Below are 20,732 nucleotides of genomic sequence, written 5' to 3' on the forward strand. Positions count from 1 at the left end.
TGTTAAGAATTCCAGGACAGCTGATATGTTGAAATTGTATCTCACTTGCCCTTATGATTTTTCTTTATATTAGACTATTAAAATGCTACGCATATAGGGGTGTTGTTTCAAAGTGAGCAACTTGTTATAAACTAATCATACACAACTGTGTTTACCTAAATGATATGTTCAGCAGTGGTATTTGAAAATACAAATAGTAGATAGGTTTAGTGAGGTATTTCACATTTGTCTTGGGTATCTACTAATTTTTAACATTTGGATGTGCAGCTGGAGCTTAAAAGGATTTCCTGCATGTGATGTCACACAAGCAGTGAGTGGCGATTACAAGGATATAACATCACAGTCTTTTTCCAGTAAGTTCCAACAAATCACTTCTTTCCTCATACCTAGGCAAATCCAGGCATGGAGATGCTGCGTTATGTGCATGTCAACAATAGCAAAAATTGGTCTTTATTGCAAGTAATGATGGATCAGAAGGAAATAACTTATTTTGAAGCTCAGATTCCAGAATTCAAGATTCGCAGCTTTAAAAGTAAGAGAAATAGAAGTTTTCAAAATTAACTGTGTTCTGGATCCAGATGACTTTTTGAGCTGTGTCAGCATCTGATTTGTTAGTACTTTTTTAATTATTATTTTAATGCTGATTTTATTTGCCCATGTCAATGTCTCTCACTTAAAGGACCTGAATACCATTGCACTGTATGAGCATGGAGTGAACTGCACTGCTAGAAAACTTCCTGTAATATTAGCTGAGGTCCTGAAACCATGGCATTTTATCCCTTATGCGTTATTTAACTAGATTCTTCTCACAATCTATGTAAACATATATTTTTGAAGCTGCTAAGTATAATTGGGCAGAAGGTTCCACAGGATATTTACACATTGTACAGCCCTATTTAATGGGCTGCTCTCCCTTCTTTCCTGTTTTTCAGTATTCTGAATGTTCTTGTACTCTACAAAAGGATAGGTAGGTTTTACTTTGCTTCTTCACATTCTTTGCTTCTTTCAAATCTTTCATGGTATTCACTCCTGCTTCTTTGCTCTCAAAGCTGAACATTCTCAGTATTTTCAGCCTCTGCCTACCCAAGGCTTATCATCTGCTACTGACTTTGTGAAGCGCCGAATCAAGCTTGCTTCTGTGCTCTCAACTATTTTGCAGATGTACTCAAGAAATGCTGCATCCCTCAGCGGATTCATCTTGGTCCTAAGATACAAATCTTGGTATTATATGCTTCCTATAATGAACTTTTAGTACCTCTTCATACTAAATTATGGTAGCCTGGTCAGCTTGTTTGTAAGACACCAGTTTCTCCCTCGCCACGTAACTCATTTTAATGGCAGGACATCATCTGTTGACTTCATTTGTTTGAGAAGACAAGCACTGATGTAGATTAGTTATGGATGTAGCTATTAGTACAGGAACTTGCAAATTTCTTCTCACAAAATTTCTGAATGTTTTTCAAAGTTTAGGCCAGTTTGCTAAAAGTTTGCTTTACAAACAAAGGTATGTGTTTCACAACAGTGACTATTCCATAAATACACTGAGCCAACTCAGATGCTTACAATTGCAAGGATAACATTTTTTCCAATACTAAATTCTTAACAAAAGATTGTGTGGTGCAGGCAACATCGTGTACAGAGGAAGAACTAGCGCTATATATATATTATTTTTTTTAATTGTAACTGAGATAAATTTACTAAGTACCACCTGGTCCCTTTCTTACAAAAGAGTAGCCCTCTCTTCGTCCTCTCAAGTATGTGTTGAAGTAGCTTCTTTCAGCAGATGTGCTGATTCTGTAACTTTCCTCTTAAAGGGGCTCTCAAAGTTTTCTGAGTCCCCACCAAGAGTAGATTGCTCCCAGAGCAATTCTTGCTTTCTTACTAGCTCCTTTGTTGCAGCATCAGGGGTCCAAATCTAGAAAAGAAGAATATTTGTAGTTAACTTAGGCATGACTTCTGTGACTAAAGAATTTAGTAAAAAAAACAAACAAAAAAACCCGAACTGTTAGCTAAACAGAGTTGTGCTGTGGCACTTGTTTCCATCCCGAGATGCAGAAGAAAACTAGTGCAGAGTTCCTGCAGATAGCACAGCATTTTTTATATATAAGCAGAGTACTCTCTTATCACTTCTCATCTGTAATATGCTGAGGGTTTAGCTCAGGGCAAATGGGAAGGGGGGGAAAGATTGCCCAAAGCTATTTCAGAAGGACAGACTCAGGCCCAAGGTTCTCATAGCAGAAAATAGTAATTAACCATAGAATCACTGTCGTCTTATTCCTGAGACCACTGCAAAAACTAGTGCAAGTCAGAGTTAGGGAAATGATAAACCAACGTGAAACAGAAAAAACTTCTTGGTTAGTAATGGTATTCTTTTCCTTAAAAAATATGTACATACACATGCTTTGTGATCCACCATTTTCTTCTCTCAGTTACTTATGTGAACAAGTTCCAATGCAAAAATTATGCTTTCAGTATTTTAACTTTAGGGTATAAATACTTAGTGGGCTGGACTCCATGCAGTTCAGTAACTGTCACAAATTAAGTAACCATGTGACTGAGAGGGCAAGTTGGACATTGGTGCTGGTCCCATACACAAGGACTCCTGCCCATTAAGTGTGCTGCATGAATATTAAAATTTATCTCATGAACATAGTTGCATTTTATTGTAGGTCTACTTCAATCCTACTTTAAAACTTGATGTGAGCTTGACTTCCGTGATAATTGTATGCATATAATACATATACACATGTGATATTTTAGTTTATTGTTGTTTTGCGATAATCTATACCCTGTGTCACATCATTTTGTTAAACATCAGTTTGTTCTGGCTTTGGTTCTACAGCAAAGCCTTGTACTTGTAGGTTATCATGCACAGAGGAGAAGCAAATTAATAAAATCATAACTAGCTAGAAAACAAAACAAACTCATCTTTGATTGAGCCATGTTAGGTAACGTTTACTTTCAAGCAATATTTCTTTCCCTGGATGAAGCCACTCCTGTGTTCCTGCATTTCAGCAACTAAAGGAGGAGAAGAGAGCAGACAAAAAATCTAGAACAAACCTACTGGAATCAACTAGGACCCCTTCTATAATATCTTCACTAAAAGTGTAAACCTTTGTCTCTTTTTGCTTTGAATTTTCTTGAAATGTCAAGATTTCTAAAAATCTATTCAGAAATGTGTAATGAGAGAGAGAGGTCAGCTTGTGAAAACATGACTGGAATATGTAGTACTGTCTCTGAGCAGCAAGTTGTGAGAAATGCTGTGTGCTTTGCATTTTGACACTGGGTCAGTCTCTTTGCTGGTATAATTGGTCCACCTATAATTAATTAGCAGTTACAAAGCTCTACATACTGACTTCCCAAGAATGTGATTAATCTACCTTTGACATAAAACTATACTTATGGTTTGCTACTGTACATACTTTTCTGGGTTTGAATACAATGTCATCTTTCTTAGTAGCACCACTGCTTATCAGAGAGTTCAGATAAACAACACTGTCCTGTGCTGGTTTCTCAAGATGGGGTTTTTCTACAGGTGGCAGAGATGCATGTGATAGCTGGAAGAAAAGAGGTTAATCAGTTAAATACGTTACATCTGGAAACAAAGCATGCATCCTATGTCTTCTGTTACTTGTTTTACCATCCCTTCACAGGGTATTTTGTGTATTTGAATCTATTAACTATCATTTGTTTTTCTTAAAGTTGTTCTTTTTTTTTTTTTTTCTTTTAATATCAAATTTGTGAGGGGAAGCTCTTTAAAAAGGAAGAGATGACTCTCCTTTCTGGACTTCAAAGTGTTAGCTTCTTTTAAAACTCCCTAGACACTAGCCTTGTATTGCTGGTGTTCCGATACTGCTCTGCGTGATGAATAACTAAGCACCTATGGCTGTCATCCTCCCTTCTATGAAAGTCTTATACTATCTCTCGGAAACTCTCATTATCTTCAAAAGGCATAAATGAGCACTTGGCTGCTGTGGCATTTACTTCAACATCTGGGATGGGACTGATGAAGCAGATTTCCAGCAATGCAGATACAGATGCATTTTTCTCTCTAAATAGACTTCCAGATCTGATTAGCAAGTGGCTGGTGAATTAGAAAGACCTCATCCACAATAGAACAAGCAGAATGTGATCTCTGAGGCTTATGTCTCAGCATGGATAGTTCAGAAACAGCAAGGTTCTCAAGGCTCTAGAAGGGCACAGAAAATATTCAGAAGTACAACAGCTAAACAGATCAGTGTGGACTTCAAGGAAATAGGACTTGGCTCAACAGTAGAAAAGGAAGGATAGTGGACAAACTGGGAAATCAGAAGCCAACAAGCCTGATAACTTCAACTTGTTCAGTTAGCAGAGGAAGAAGACTATCCTCCTGACTGGAAGGGCTGATCCTGTCTTATCCTGTGAAGAAGCACATGCTTCTGTTGAGAAATTATGGTTACCAATGACTCAGCATTTGCAACATCATAGTGGAATGATCATGATCTTCAGGAGATAGGAAAGAAGAGGAACGGCTGTGCCCCAGACAGAGTTCTGGAATTAGGGAAGGCATAAAATTCATAAATTATGAAGCCACAGATTTGACCAATGAAAAAGACCTGGCAAAAATATGTGCTGGCTTCTGAAAATACTCTAACAAAGCTGCATGCTTTACAGAGAGTTGAATAGCAAATAAATGAAAGAAATAAGCACTCTCGCTATTAACAAATCAGTCCCTTGGCACCATTTCTCATACCTCTTTTTTCACATCTTGTACTTCTGCAAGAGTTTGTGTAGAAGATGTCTTTGGCTTTGCAACCTTTCCTTTCTCTGCTCCTTTTTTCTCTGTTACCTTTGGCAAATTGTCCAGTTTATTTTGAAGCAGGTCAATTATTCTAGAATCTGCAAATACCTTAGCAATATCAAGAGCATTTTTTCCTGTATTTAAAAATAAACACCTGTGTAAGCCATGAAAATATTTCCTGGCACTTCTTATTGCAATTGGATAATCGTGCTACAGTCTACATAATTTAATTAGGCATCTGCTTTATCAGTCATTCAGCGTGCCAGCAACCTGGCTGCTGTTGGTGTGAGGGTTGGCAGTCATCAGCACTGCTTGCAAAAATAAGGGCTTGCAGAAATGAGCCCTGAGACAAGATATTGCAGAAATTCTTGGATGTTGTTTCTTTGCTCTTAATGTCTTGACATTTGCAACTTAATATACTGGTCTTTCAGGTTGTAACTTTGATCTTTGAGAGCATTTAGCACTCCGAAATGGCTAGTACATTATAAGAGTTGGAATTTAGACTAAGTTCTTATATGTATCTGTACCATTCAGTGATTGCTCTGCAGCTGGCAAGGAGTTGAGGGAAAGTCCCATGGCACAAGTTAGCACTGAATCAGCTGCCACCCGCATATATAGAGAGAATTTCACGGTAGCAAGAATGCAGAATACACAGCACTTCTATAAGCAGAGCTTCACCTTCTGGGAAGGAAAATCTCATATGGCAATGTTGCTTCCTACATTATAGCAAGGATTTAAAATGTGATATTAACAGTTTAAATTACTCTTAAAATGGAGAAAGTAATACTAATTGAAGGATCTGCCATGAGGAGGTAACAATTATCAGTTCAGATTTGCTTTTTTTTAAGTCACTTTTATTCTCATGGAGTAGTATTTACAACATAAGCAGCAAGAAAATTTTTTGTTGCATACGCATAATAAGCGATTTAAACAAGTAGCAGAATACACACTGGCCAAAACCAAAATCTAATTTTTCATAAAATAATGTTAATAGCTGGCTTTAAGGGGGGAAAAATAAAAATCTAGCCACTTATATCTCTGAATATAGCTTGTGAGGAACAGCTTTGCCAGGGATGTTTTCAGCCATGGTCTTCAGAGGAGTGGAAGAAGAGTTGTACTTATTAATCATGCAATTAGTTGTGTTTCTTTACTTTCTAGGATTCCAGTAAGTTTTTATTCCTTATGAAACATGTATACTGTTAAGTAAGGAGCCCTCTGGGGAAGACACTGATACTTACCGTTGCTGTTTGTTGTTTGGACATCAGCACCTGCATTGATTAAAAAATGTACTATGTCCAATCTACAAATCTCTATGGCTCTCATTAGCGGTGTTGCATTGCCTATTGCAGGTGCATCTATTGCTCCTCCAGCCTTTACCATCAGTTCAGCGATATCTAGGTGTCCATTATAGCAAGCGTGATGGAGGGGAGTCCACATGAAATTGTCTGTTGCATTTACATCCGCCCTGCAAAAGAGTAAGAGATGCTGTGGCAGATGAAGTCAGATACAGCTCTAAGTATAGTCAGTCTTAACTGTACACTGAATGACATACTTCATGTAAATAAGTATTTTCATATTGCTACTGCTACTTTGAAACCGTTCTAGAATATGATATGTAGCATGCTCTATTAATCTTAGTTATCAACATGTCTTGGCTAGTGATCGTGTTCCTCTCTAAGTTGACATGGGGTCCTCTACAGGGAAGTTCTCAGAAGTACAGAGAAAAACAGTTATTCACGTTTAGTCCTTCTGCGATCTGCTGATATTGCTTGTGTGCCAGCTTTAGCAGGGCAGAAAGCTTCTGGGCCAAGAGCAGGTGCTTTGAAAGACATGGCAAACTTGCTTACTGTCCAATTGAAGAATGAGTTAGAGAAGATCTATCATAGAAAATCTGAGGGTTTCAAACTTCTCCAGCTACTAGATCATTCTGCTCCCAGATCATTAGTGACACATTCTGGAGGATGCAAGTGCTTTGGGGTAACACTTGCAATATGCTGCTTTAAAATGAAACTTTGAGAAAAGTGTTATCAGCCCTTCGGCAATTGGCAGCCGTCGGAGATATTCAAACAGAGGTGTGGAAACAAGAGCCATTAGTGCCTCATTGTGGTGTTAAAAGTGAAAAAAATATGGTTTCCCCATGTCTTTGGTCATAGGCCCTCCTTTGTTTGCATCCAGATCTGTCCTCCACGTATGCCATGTGTGGGTTCAGAGGCGGGTCAAAGCCTCATGAAGGGTATCTCAAAAAACTTGAGTGCAGTTATTTAATTTCTTCTGTGTTTAGGGTGGAAAGGTCATTAAAAGCTACTTAAACTCCCATTCCAAAACAAAAGTGTCTGAATGTTCACACTGTTGAAAGATATAAAGCTAAATGCTGTCCTGAAAACTTTCCTATCCACTTTGTGATTTCTATCAATTTCAACTCTCAGAAGTAAAACCATTTTTTTAAACTAAATTACTACTTTTCTAGATCTGAATATGATGAGATGTGACTCCAGTGCTAATGAAGTTTGATGAAAGCAATGGAAATGAATTTGCTAGATTAACTTGATAACTCTTGCATCTTTATCTTTGGAAGTATGCACATTTACACAGCTTTACATGCTGCAGGAACACCGATGTAATTACCGAGGTGCATATATATGTGTATATATATATATATATATACATATATATATATATATTATTTGCACGTGCTGTTAAGTCTTTACAGGAACTAGAGCAATGACTAGACCCACTTGTCCTTGGAAATGAACGTTAAAATGAATTCTAGCTATAGGAAGAAGAGAAAGCTAGTATAAATATCATTGTCTTTGAAAAATGTTCATGTAAACATTTATCACAATGGCGATAAATGGTGGCAGTTGGCTCACACACACACAAAAAAAGAGATTACACTATTACATAAGTATGACTGAATATCTCTTCAATTGCTTTAATTTTTAAGCTGTTAAGATTTTTCCCAGGCTAAATATTGCCCCAGAAGTCCCAGACTAAAAATTGCTGAAGCACTTCTGAATTGGGAACAGGCTAAATAACAACAGGCACTTCTGGTGAAAATCCTACTGCTTCAGCTGCGGAGGCTGCAGAGAAGTGATTATTTGTAGGCTGCGTTCTCTCAAAACATTTGCATGCAAAGGCCTGACGTGCAAATGCCTGACAGGGAAGTCCAGGACTGCTTTTCTTTTTGGTTCACCTAGATATGTCTTGATGATTTCAGACAACATACTTCATTCCTCTAATTTTGGTAGTTCAGTTTTGAAGATTTCAGAATCATAAGGGTTGGAAGAGACCTCTGGAAATCACCTAGTCCAACACCCCTGCTCCAGCAGGTTCCATAGAGTAGATTTCACAGGAGCATTTCTGGCTGTTTTTCAAATATCTGGGCAGCTTGTTCCAGTGCTTCCTCACTCTCCCAGTAAAGGAGTTTTTCCTCATGTTCGTATAGTATTTCCTGTGTTCCTGTTTGTCCCAAATGCACTGCTGGAGACATGGATATCAACAAACAACTAGATGGATTTTGTAGGTACTCTGCCTCTAACTGAAATGTCAATAATCTAGACTAAAAAAAAATCAGAACTGGGTAACTTCTTAAGTGGTTTTATTTCCTCATTACTAAAATGTAAAAAACAAACAAACAAAACCAAAACAATAGACTAAACCTCTGCAACTCAGCATCTTACAGAATTTTTATGCAAAACATTATGCAAGTAAAAAAGCAAACTATAATCTGTAGCATCCAATTATTTGCTGCAAATTTATGCTCTCAAAATAGCAATTAAAAATTCTCCAGAATTCTTACCCCTTTTCCAGGAGATACCGCACAACATCTATATTCCCACTTGTGCATGCAGTCATCAAAGGTGTTTTGTAATACTTATCTTTTATGTCTACTGGCACACCTTCCTCAAAAGCTTTCTGTAGAGATAGAATGTCTCCTGCTCTGACCAGGAAGTTAATATTCATGTACATTTTCCTTGGTTCATCTGTGTACCAGGCACGGTCATCGTGCACGGGATGGGCAGATGGGTGGTCTCGGTTAGTGTGGTAGCTCTCGGCAGTGCTCTGAACAGCCTCAATCATGTATACAGGGAAGCCATCTTCCCTAAGCAGACATGCACTCTTTGGAATAACACAAATTGGCATGGGGACAGCAATACTCTTTTTGCCTCTTCGTTTCTTCCCTTTCTTTCCTTTCTTCCTTTTGGGTCCAAAGGATGTTATCAGACAGTTTTTCTGCAAGTATTTAAAGCCTTTAAAAAATTCTTCAGTGTTTATTCCTTCAGAGTCAGGTTTTTCGTGTGCTTCAGCAATAGTTTGTATTTGCTCAGTGTCCACGAAGGAACACCGCTTCTGAATAACTGATATGAAATCATCTTTGGCTACAGTCCCATCTCCTTGGTCGACAGCCTCAAATGCCTGGAGGAGGGTAGTCTGGTGCTCTAAGGACCAATCGTATAGCCTCAGTGCCCAAAGTGGGTTGTTCTCCTTAGCTTCAGGCTTGGACTGCTTTATAAAGTTCTTCTCAATTTTACGCAATTCTGTTGCTGCTGCTTTAAAACCTCCGTCCTTGGCAACAGCTCTTGGAGTCTTAGCTAACAAGTTTGTCCATGTAGGATCACAGCCTAAAAATATGAATGCATTTCCATTGATAATGTATTGAATTTAATAATTACTAATAATATAAGAAACTTATGCATGAAGCTAATTAGTAGAGGTCTTTAACTTTCTACAGACTTAACTATAAACAGTGTTAATAAATAGAACTATATCAGTGACCCCAGCCTGGAAGGCTAACAGCATATCTATTTCTGTTTCCCACAGTGAGATTGATCAGACAACTCATGCTCTACTTCTTTGTCCATTATTGAGTACCTACTAAAAGGCAGAAGTTCTGTGAGAATTTTACGTTTTTACTTGAAGAAGCGAGCAAGTTTAAGAAGCAACTAAGATTAGAATGTCGCTCACTCTTTTATATCCCACTCTTGCCATCTGGTGACAGACCACAAGCTAAGTGTTAGGATCACTAGAATAGAATGTAGGCTTTTGCATGATCCTATGGGAAGAAAACCTGGAATAATATGATCATCTAATTTAGAAAATGATCACAGCTTCTTTGGTGTATTCATGGGTGCTACGCTTTCCTTGTGACTGAGATTGGATTGATTAATTGATCAGCAAGGCAAAATACAATTTTCTATTGCAAGTGTCAATACAAGTTATACAAACCCATGATCTTTCTGCAGGTTTCTTTGAGAAATGTTTTTTACCTCATCCTAGCCCTGTTAGTAGATATAAATAATAACAGCCTATGTTTGGTACTTGTTAATGAGAATTACATTTGCCACACGATACTGAAGAGCCAAATCCTTCATAGATGCCCAAGTGAAATCTTTTTTCAAGCACACAGAAAACATACAGTTGTAAAGTAACTTCTTTTTAGCGTACCTCTTTGTCCTATAAACTTGCAGCAATTTGCAAATCCTCCCTCTGCAGCATAATGAAGGGGTGTGTTACCATTCATGGCAATCAGTCCCAAGTCTCCATTATAAGCTGAAATAATCCTCAAGATCTAGAAGAACAAAGACAGTATCACCAGAAGACATCTGTGTTTCTTAGGATGGGGGAAGTATGAGAGTGATTTACAAATAAAATGCAGTGTCATTTACTCCCAGTGAATATATTTATACAGTGAATTTCCCTGCCATGCCCAGCTGATCAATGCACTCATTAAGCTTTTGCTCTCTATAGTACATGCTTTATTTAGGAAATAGAAGCCCTGTTCATTTGTAGATATCTAGGACAACATTTGCTCCTGCTAGCCTGCTGCAGGTGACTATCTTACAGTAACGCTATATGCAAATTCATGGTATGCATTATTCAAACTACATAATTTTATGTACTTTAAAGGCAATAATTAAGACATAATAGGGCAGAAACTGCCTAGCTGCAGCTGTTTATATCTGCCTTTCTTACAGTGGTAAGATCTCATCCACATTATACAACTGTGACATGATGCATGTTGAGGAAACAAGTTAACTGTTCACATCAGACACCCACAGCAGCACTCACTCAGAGGTACAAAAAAAAGGTTCTCTAATTCTGAGATTCGTGGCTACTAATTATTATGCCTTGATCATCTGAGATCATCTGGACTTCAAAAACAAAACTAAAAACCCAAACAGCACCATGGAAGTTACCTCAAAGAAGCCTCCTTTGGCTGCAAAATGTGCAGCATTGTGTCTTTCATTGTCAAATAGGTTAACATCACCTCCTCTCTCAAGTATACCACGCACCACCTCAAGAACACCTTCTCTTGCTGCTTCCATTATGGCAGTGCGACCTGTAACCTGCAAAGTAGCAATAATACAATTCAGAATTGGTAGTGTATGCTAATTTAGGCTGAAAATGTCCTCTGGTGTAATATGATTGTTGCAAGGCAGCATAAAACTGAATGACTTTTTAGATACTACTGAAAAAAAAAAGGAGACAAATCTAGTAACTTCAAAGATGTTTGGAAGCAAACTTCAGGAATCTAGTCTTAATGCTTCTAACTAAGAGTAATCAAATCCCAGTGACTCAAGAACATTAGTAACCAGAGTCACCCAAATAGTTGCACAAAAATCAATTACTTGTTTGAGGGAGTTCTTGTTTCTGTGTGCATGCTTTCTTGCATGTATACAAGTTTAACAGAAAATACTACCTCTGTTATGAAAGTATACAAGAAAACTGGCTGGAGGAGTGCTGTGGAGTAGACACAACAGCTGGGAAATTTCATTGATATTCTGCCTGTAAGGACACATACTAATACATTAATACTGTGTTGGGTTTTTTTCTTTCTTTCTTGATGATAGTGCATGCTTGATATTATTTGTACATATTTTCTTTATAATGGCTGACTTTGGTAGGTTTGGTGACTGTCCCAAGAAAAAAGCACCTTTCAGATCAGGGGTAGTCCACGTTAACCTAATACCCCACAGCACCACTGAGAATCTCTTACCTGTTGCTATACAGAGGGGAAAGAAGAGAGAATGGTAGGAAGCAAACAGCGAGCTGTGGATTTATTGTACTGAACTGTGCTTTGTTCCCTATATCTTTCTCTGGATCCAGCAAACCATTCCCATTATGTTACCAGGTGTGTGCCCATCATATTAAAACTAAAATGCAAGTATCTCATCATATTGCAGGTATGCAGAGTCGAGGTGGTGGGCCAAATGTTTTTAACATAAAATGGTATAACTACAAACTGTGAAGGTATTACTGCAATGCTATGACCAAAGCAAGAGTCATGTGTAGCTCTAAGGGAAAAGCTGATGATCCTGAAGGTCTTTTTCAGCCTAAATGATTCTTCTTGATATGACTTGATCAATAGCACAGGGTTTTGGTCCTCAATGTCACTGTTCAGTTCAGCAAGTAAACACATAAATTACTGAGATTTATAGAAAAGAGTTTCTAATATCTCCCTAGTACCTTGGTTGTTCCCCTTCAGTTTTTTCATGCTGGAGTGACATTTTTAGTGAACAGTACTTCAATCCTGAGAAGTTTGGGGCATATCCAGGCAAAATATAAATAAGCACTGCTCCACTGAAGTATAATGAGCCACAATTTTTAAGAGTTGGCCCAGTTATACTTTTTTTTTTTTTTAATATTTTTACTCTAATCTACAAAAATCTAACACAAGATACATGGTACAAGCAAAGGACTTAAATATCTGCTCCTGAAAAAAAAAAAAAAAAGATAATAAAGAAAATAAAGAAGGGAATAGATATGCCCACAGAGTTATGCACTTGATACTGCTGTGTTATTTTAATGTGAGGATTTATGGTCATATACTACAGTCAACTGGTAGCTATTCTGTACTCCTCTATATGCATTCTTAGGTACTGAAATATTCATACTGGGTCTCTTGCATTGGGATTTGCTCCTCTTTCCAAGAAATTCAGACAAATTTCTTTAATATCATGAGCTTGCTCACAGGCTTGCAGAAATACAGGCTTCCCATCAGTACTACAGTTGTTAATATCTGCACCATAATCCAGGGCAATTTGAGTGCAGTGATAGTGCCGTCTAGTAGGTAAAATGCAGTAAAACAAAACACCTGCAAAGAAAAACAACAGTGATTATGGTGTAATGCCAAATGATAAGAGGGGTTACTTATACTGTAAACTTCACAACTGAATAGACAAACTCCTTCAACTGAGATCCATTAACCTCTATTAGGGCATGTAAATACAAAAAAAGAATTTTTAGTTTAGGGCCTTTGAACTTGGGGAGTAAACCAGAATTGAATATGTGACTGGTCATAACGGGAGGATGCATAGGAAGGGCTGTGATTTAAGGGCCCAGATTGTTCAGGGAGAATAATTTTAATTTCTACTTGGTCACGAGCTTCTGTTGAGCTTTAAGAATTAACCTCAGCCATGGTTCCTCTCCACAGATTTAACATAACATATACATCAAGTACGTAACACAGAAAGGAGCCATTTTATACTGGCTTAATGAGGTTCCATTTTACTTACCTTTTCCTTCATTATCAACAACAGTCATGTCTGCTTTAATTTTTCCTAGTAACTCCAGAACCAAGCTATGGCCTAGCTCAGCTGCCTGCATGGCTGGAGTGCGTCCCATTTTGTCCTGAACATCTGGATGAGCTCCCTGCTGTAGCAAGAAACTGCACATGTCGATGTCGTTCTTAATGCAAGCCAAAGAAAGAGCACTGTGTCCATCCATAGGCTCGGTGAAATTGATGAGGTTTGGAAATCCATTCTGGATCAGCTTTTCTATTTGCTTCTTGTCTTTCTGGTGAACACACTGGAGAAGTTTGTAGATCTGTAAGTTTCGAAGTCTGTTATCTACCGGTAACATTCTGAAATGAGAAAAAATGGCTTCTTTCAAGGCCATAATTTCTGCATCGAACACACAGATGAAACTACTCTCATATGCTAGAAATTACAGGAATCAAACTATGTTCAAGGCATGGAAATAAACTTATCTACTTGGCAGAGCACAGGGTTCTGTGTGAACATATAGAGACTACATAAACACTGCACCTTGCAAATTGCTTTTTCTCATTATCAGAATGTTCTAAAGAAATCTCATTCAACATGAACTTAATGTTAAGAAAATGTAAGGAATTGTTATAATCTGCAATTACTTGGAATCCTAAAGAGAGGTTGATTATCTGCCATTTTAGTACCGCAAATGGAGATTTTAAAGAAATCACAAGACCCTGTTACAAGTCTTGCTAAAACACAAAATAGATACTGGCATCACTTTGTTTGAACCTGAGCGCCTCCCTTCTTAGGTAGCTGATGCATGAGCTTTCTGCTGGGCTGTGACATAAGAGGGTAAACTGAATTTCTCTGTGGTAAATCCCTTGTAGAAAAAAGGTGCAGGCAGGAACACTGACATGGCAAAAAATTCCTTCACATAATGCAACAAATGCTTCTAGAGAAAACTGTGGTGCAGAACATCAGCTTTACATTTGCATTGGTTATGATTTTTTTTTTAATCTTTGTGTTCTCTGGTATCTAATCTCAGTTCTTGTGTATGGAGGAACAAGCAATGGTCAGGACCATTTCTATTAAGTGAATAGGAAGCTTCCTATCAGCTTCAGCAAACCTTGGATCAACCTCTGCTCCAAAAATGACACTTACAGGGCATACAACAAAAAATGTGGAGTAGTAGTGTCCCTTTAGAGAACTTTTCTTTTTCTTGGTGACAGAGTGTAAATGGAACCGTGTAACAACTTGCCTGGATGCTGTTGAGTGTTTTATGGATGTCCAAGAGGAGGTGAGTTTTAAGGGAGGTAAAGAATGTGTAATTTCAATAGACTTTTTGAGGCACTACCTCCCATTCTGTAAAGGAGGCCTGAAAGAAAGCTGCAAGAAAAAATAGCATGACGTGGTGTTATTCTTAGAAGAGGCTAATTTTCTAAAGCATTAAAGTGGGCACTAAAATACTGGTAGTGTAATCTGTCCAGAATAGGTTAGCTGCTCCCTCAGCTAGATAGCTTTCTCTAATTTCAATGTGACATTGCTTAAAATGCTTTTGTTTGTTTGTTTGTTTGTTTCTGGTAATTCTGTACAACCCTCGCTCTGATCATAGTATCTTACAACACATAACCAGTAGTAACTCAGATCTGTCCCCTGAGTCATTACTGTGTAATGCTGATGTTCTGAGAAATGGAATAACTGCAGAGATTTTATATTTTTTTCTGATAAGTGTTGCAACTATAGCAGCACTCTAGTTCTAATGTTTAGAGTTCAGAAATAAGGCCCATTCTGAGTAGGAGGGAAACCAGAATACCCTGTGGTGTTTAGCTTTCTGAGCAAAGTGCCCAGACAGGAAATTTTGCAGTGAGGAGCAGTAAGAAGGCACTACAGGGAAGGCTCTTATGCTGCTTATGCCTCTGGAATTCAGGAAGAGAAGCGTTTTTAAAAATGTGTAGTTGGAGTGCAGCTTTCTCATATTCTCATTCTCTTTCCCCCACTACCCCGCTGTAGTTATGGAACTTGGTTTCATTCACAAAATGGGACTGACTTTTTCTTCCCACAGTATTTGCAAGCACTGAGAGAGCCCAGGCTCCTCTTATTGTAGCAATTTTTAAGCAATCAAAACAGTACCCAGTCGCTTCTTGTTATCCTGCAAAACAGGAGACAGTTTCCCATCCCCTGGCTTCATCCCTGAAAAGCATAACAGCAGCTCTGCCTGAGCCCTGGATGACATGGCTGGCTGGGAGCAAACGGGTGTGCCTCACTCTGAGGGCTGTGGCACCCAACGGGCTCCAGGGCTCTTCTGCAGCCTGCCTTCCTGTCCTGGGGAGACCAGGTGTGTTCTCCCACAGCCAAGCCAATCTGCAGAGCTCCAAGGAAATCAATACTCATCTAGTCATGCTGTCTGGAGAACTGACAGGTCATTCTGTTTGAGCATTTTTCCAGTATTTCTTAGCACTTTCTTCACATGCCTGGATTTTTCACAGCATTTATTCAGGAGCTCAATTAGGGCTAACATTTGTCCTCTTTTCCTTACTTGCCCCCCCCCAAATCTGCATAAGAAACTATGTTCTCCCTGTAACGAGGTTAGTAAAGCTAAGGAGCACAGGAGCACTCTTGTAGCTGGTAAAAATTTGTAGTAACATCCGATGAAGGCACGAATGGATATACTACTCAGTGCGTATGCATTTGGATTTATTTTATGGATTATCCTTGAGACTCGTAGCAGCACTTAGAGCCACAGCTTGCACAGCCATCACATGCCAAAACAGCAGGTATTCAGAAGCACTGCCCAGAATGCCATTTGGTGGGCAGGATAACCCGCCTGCACATCAGTCTGAAACTGAAGTGTGCCTCGCACATTTGTACGAGCCAAGCTGCAAGAAAGCAGCCTGTTTCAAAGCGTTATGAACCAACAGTTTCCAGCAAAACCACCGTAATATTTTAACGGCGGCAGATAATATTTCTTTGCAGCATCTCTTAAAAGTGACCGGGTCGAGTTTTGTTAGGAATTTGTGCAGTAAGGGAATGAAAGAGGGGGAAATAGAAAACGCTACCCAGCGTCCGGCGGAGTCGGCAAGAAGCGAAGCGGCCTTCTGTGCGGGCGTCGTAGCCGTGGCAATCCTCTCCGTTGCCGTGCCGCGCTCCCCTCAACGCCGCGTCCCTCCGCGGCAGCGCGCCGCCATCGCGCCGCCGCTTCCCGTAGCGACGGGCAACGCCGCGCGCCTCCCTTAGCGACGGCGGCGCGCGCTCGGAGTGGCGGGTGGCGGTTGGCGGCGCGCGGGCCGTGAGGCGGCCAGGTGAGGAACCGCGGAGCCTGGGCGGGGGATGGCGGGAGGAGGCATTGACTGAAGTGTAGAGATATGGAGAAAACAGCGCGATAGCAGATCCCAGAGCGTTTGGGTGGCAGCGCGATGTACGTTAGGCTCGAATTGAAGCCTAACTGCCAGTAGATCTGATGGGAGGAAGAAACGTATGTATCCACAGGGAAAATAGCACTAACAAACAAGGAGCAGAGCACAGTGCTGTTTGAGGGAGCTGCAGCGGGGGCCCCAACTGCTGCTGTCTTCTTCCAAGATGACTGTGCATCCTCCATACTTTGCCTTCAGTGCCTTCAGTGTCCCTGGGGATGCTCCAGAGCGGTGTGGATGTGGCACTGAGGGGCATGGTTAGTGGGCTTGGTGGGGGTGGGCTAGTGGTCTCAGCCAGTGGGCTTTTCCAACCTTAATGCCTCTATGATTCCACCTAATTTCAACCTTCAAGTGCCACTGGCCACCTGGCCCTGCATCCTGTTGTTGGGCCCGGCTGCATGCCTAGCCAGGACAGGCTGTTGAGCTCTTTGCAGAAATGACCTCTAGAATTAGGAGGTTCAAGGTCAAACTCAATGTCTGATATGACATATGTTTTGTCAGGAGAGTGGTGGTACACAGCTGGATACGCATCCAACAGAACACAAGTGCAGGCGATCCTCGGCACAAGACTGTGTGGTGAGTCACAGAAATAGATAGAGGTACTTCTTAGCACAGAGCATTTCATTATTTTCCTTGTAAGGAGTGCTGCTTGCACAGTAGCTATTTCATGCTAGTGCCATGTAGTGTGAGTTGGCTGAATTATTGCTCTTGCACGTTGCTGCCTTTGTTGATTGTTTTCTATGGAGATTATATTGTCTCTAGGCCCAATGTGATGCAAGATCTAAATAGGTACAGCACTACTGTGTGGGGACAGTCTCCGAGGTACCTTCATGGTAACATGGATGAATGCAATCTGTGCAGGTCATAGCAGAGAGGTTTTACCCACCATGTTAGCCATGAGATAATGTGTAGTAAATTAACTCCTAACCAGGACTATTCCAAAGAACATTTGTTACTGAAGAGCATGCATGTTTTCCCCTTGTTTCTCTCTCATAAACATTAACCTCAATCAGTCCTACAAGATACATGCCTCATCGTGATGGGTAAAGCCTCCATTACTGACGTGATCACTTTATAGCTCCAAAGCAGTCTAATTACACATGAAGAGATTTCAGTGCTGAATAGCTGCTTCAAAGCAGTTGAAATATAAAGACTATGCAGTTTTGTTTGGTACTAGAATGTGCCAGACTGACAGAGCTACATAGCCCCTGTACAGAACAAGTGGAATAATATAGCTGTCATCCTCCGTAGAACTTTCTGGCTTAGTGTTGTGCTGGCATTTAACTGTCAGTGTGGAAGCACAAGGGCAAATGGCCTCTGGAGGAAGGCTGCTCTCTGCAAGGGCTCTCATGCTTGTTGGCACTGGGATCGTGCTCACAGCAGCGGAGCTGGGCTTGCTGATAACCTGACTTCAGCAGGAAGGCATGCCTGGGAGCTGCATGGTTTTGGCCTTTTACTGCATGAGTAATTATTACTGTTTCTCATCTCTCAAGATTCTGACACTACTGCAAAAGATAACTGCAGCATAGTGCATTATGCCCAAAAGTCATTCAGATTTGCCAGCATGACACAAATGTTTGGCTAATTTGGAAGGTTGTCTGGACTGTTCTAGCCAGCTGAGAATTGCACTGAGAGAGCATACAGTCACACCAGGGCAGCAAACCAGGGTGTTAATATTGCTAAGTTCCAGTAAAACTCCCAGCCTGGCCCATTGCACTGCAGTGCTGTGCGGTGTCCACAAGGCACATGCATAACTGATGCTGATGAGCACAGGCACAGTGATAGCGACTGTGGAGTGACAGCTCTGCTGCCCACCAGAGCAGTTTGTCACGGGGGCCTTTTTCAAACTGCACTGCTCAAGTTAGGCAACAAGTCTAATTCTGGAAAGAGCAGTGCTTTTCTGGGGAAGATGTTTCCCAGGCTCCCTTCTCTTTTCTTTCCTTGATGACATTGTGTGTAGCTACTAATACTACTCAGATAAGTGCACAACTCACTAAACTTTAGATTTAGCTTATTTTTTGTCTTTTCTTCATGCACTTTCTATAATCATTTACTGTCAAAAATAATGTTTGTTCATTCTGCTGATTAATATGCGCTCTTAGAAATAAGCCCTTGCATAAAAGAGAAAGACCATGAAATAATTTATGGAAGTGTTTAGTAAGAAAGCCCTGCAGTAACTAGGTAAGCAGGAGGCATTCCTCACCCAACAGTGGCAAAGTATCAAAAGGGATAGTGGAGCAGCCTGGAAGTTGCCCACTTCCCATTATGTGTTCCTCAGGTACTGCACGGGCCAGCAGGATTGCTGGGTTTCTACAGTCAGGTGAGATTAGGTGGGTAGGAATTTGAGTGGAGTGGACTACTCTGGATGTCCTCAGACTTTGTCACAGACTTAGTTGGCAGTATTTGTTCACTAAAAGCCTCTGTTAACTAATCCTGAAGGTTCTACAACCTATAAGTCCGTGCAAAAAAGGAATGCTGCACCCCTTTCATCACCGTTTCTTGTGAGAGTCTCTTTTCTATTAAGCCTTGGGTCTCTGAAGTCATTCCCTCTGATTTTTTTTAGGTCTAATGCTACGCTGTGAAGCCCATGTAATGAGAGAATTCCTGATGATTTTCAGTGGGAGTTTGTCAGGCCTGTCAATAAGTGAAGCTCTGATTCTCTCTTGATTAGTTCTTTATCTTCAGATCATAATATTAAAAAGCTAGGGGGAACGAAAGATAATCTTTTTGTAGCTCTTTTTCAGTTAGCTTTCACACTGACGGGTTAGGCAGCAGTGAAAATATAAACTGCTTTCACTTGTCTCATCTGTTCTCATTCAGCCTGTTGCTGTACTCTATGTGAGGTATACGTGGTGCAAGTTCTTTGTTGGCAAGACAAAGAAATAAATGAGTGTTGCTCATCTGATGTTACATGAAGCTAATGAAATACTGATCACATGCTTCACCACATTCACAGCAAATAAAAGGAATTTGCATTTGGAAATACTTATGTCGTCTGTCACTGGGAGACAACTCTTCTGAAGGTGCTATCCCTCAGCAACACTGAGGTATTTCTGCAGCTTTTAGGAAGGCAAATAGAAGGTGAACATTAAATGGAAAGCAAAATTATTGAGGCAGAGACTGGAGAGTTGTGTGCATTCTGAGCCTGATGGAGAAACATCTGGATTTCAAAGCTGTTTGTTGAGTTCAGTGCTGCTTACTGTAACGAAGGGTAATCTGCACAAAGAATGTTTAAGAGCATGAAACCCCTGTTCCAAAGCAGTGTGAGGCTGCTGAAATCCCTAGGGTCATGCAGGGGGAATTCCTATACAGAAAATCAGTTGGTTCAGTGGAATAAACCTCATTTGTTTCCTTGCTTGGCCTTGCTCAGTTGTGGTTAAATGAGGAAAGCGGATGATAGCCATCTGGTAATCTTGCTGCTGACAGGCCCGGCTGGGAGTCCTGGCTTGTCCTCTTACCAGTGCCTCCTGCAGGGACAAGCTGAGCATTTGGGAACAGAAATGGAATGTTCCACAGTTTAGAAAAGGTACAGCAAGATGGCTGTTCTACCACTGAGTGCTACTGGGAGAGGACCTGCAGCAGTCAGTCTGTTTGCTCATCTCCACCATGCTCTTGACTCAGACAGCAAACTACCTACTATGAAAGAGAGAATTTTTTCAGTAATTAATCAAAACCATTAGGAAAGACTTCCCAGGTACAACTTGCAATTTATGGTTCAGACCAAAAATCTGACTATTACACAAAAATCTTTGGTTTGATATGGGAGACCTGGCACAGGGGAGGCTAATGCTTCATGCTGCTGCCCTGTATCTACCTTATCTGGTCCCAATAATTCTGTGATCTTTGCTCCTGTAGGTAGAGAATTCTGAGCCACACCACAACCAAATCACATTTAAAACTGAATGTCTAAATCAGAAATCTTTTCCACAGCAGGTAGTAGGCAAATGCTAATGAAGCCAGTGTGCTCAATTTCTGTCATAGAAGTAGGCAGGCTACCAAGGTTTTCCTGTTCATGCTAATAGATATTTATTTTTTTCAATCAGACCTTAA

General features: G+C 40.2%; 2 protein-coding genes across 9 annotated transcripts in view; one reads left to right on the forward strand and one right to left on the reverse strand.

Moving 5' to 3' along the window:
- Positions 1-416: 416 nt before the first annotated feature.
- ANKEF1 (ankyrin repeat and EF-hand domain containing 1) lies at positions 417-16,509 on the reverse strand. Of its 5 annotated transcripts, XM_085218987.1 has the most exons (11): positions 16,329-16,509; positions 14,531-14,658; positions 13,297-13,643; positions 12,676-12,875; positions 10,978-11,127; positions 10,226-10,349; positions 8,580-9,402; positions 6,019-6,245; positions 4,733-4,914; positions 3,423-3,557; positions 417-1,915 (listed from the first exon to the last, which is right to left on the reverse strand). In XM_085218987.1, exons 3-11 carry the CDS (start codon positions 13,640-13,642, stop codon positions 1,751-1,753), a joined length of 2,352 nt encoding a protein of 783 aa, XP_085075113.1. In that variant the 5' UTR covers position 13,643; positions 14,531-14,658; positions 16,329-16,509; the 3' UTR covers positions 417-1,750. The 5 variants fall into 5 exon arrangements, 4 of the variants coding, with proteins under 4 accessions (XP_085075113.1, XP_010704895.2, XP_010704896.2 ...); XM_010706593.3 differs by lacking the exon at positions 14,531-14,658 and having other exon boundaries at positions 16,329-16,508; XM_010706594.3 differs by lacking the exons at positions 14,531-14,658; positions 16,329-16,509 and having other exon boundaries at positions 12,753-12,875; positions 13,297-13,446.
- PAK5 (p21 (RAC1) activated kinase 5) overlaps positions 16,461-20,732 on the forward strand; it is a 167,118-nt gene continuing 162,846 nt past the window's right edge. For 3 of the 4 annotated variants that reach the window (XM_085218981.1, XM_085218984.1, XM_085218982.1), the window contains exons 1-2: positions 16,461-16,571; positions 17,184-17,258. The gene's annotated coding sequence lies outside the window, so the exon portion shown is untranslated. Of the gene's footprint in view, positions 16,572-16,610; positions 16,745-17,183; positions 17,259-20,732 lie in introns of those variants that run through there. The other variant, XM_085218983.1, reaches the window with a different exon arrangement.

This window comes from Meleagris gallopavo, chromosome 2 (genome assembly GCF_905368555.1).
Source record: "Meleagris gallopavo chromosome 2, MGAL_WU_HG_1.1, whole genome shotgun sequence".
In the NCBI taxonomy this organism is placed as follows: domain Eukaryota; kingdom Metazoa; phylum Chordata; class Aves; order Galliformes; family Phasianidae; genus Meleagris; species Meleagris gallopavo.

Excerpts from the sequence above, each read along its gene's own strand:
- ANKEF1 (XM_085218987.1), bottom strand. The coding sequence starts at position 13,642 with ATGTTACCGGTAGATAACAGACTTCGAAACTTACAGATCTACAAACTT. Across the intron at positions 10,350-10,977 it reads CCAAAGGAGGCTTCTTTGAG|ATCTTGAGGATTATTTCAGC; the intron begins GTAACTTCCATG and ends TTGTTCTTCTAG. Across the intron at positions 6,246-8,579 it reads CGGTATCTCCTGGAAAAGGG|GGCGGATGTAAATGCAACAG; the intron begins GTAAGAATTCTG and ends ACTCTTTTGCAG.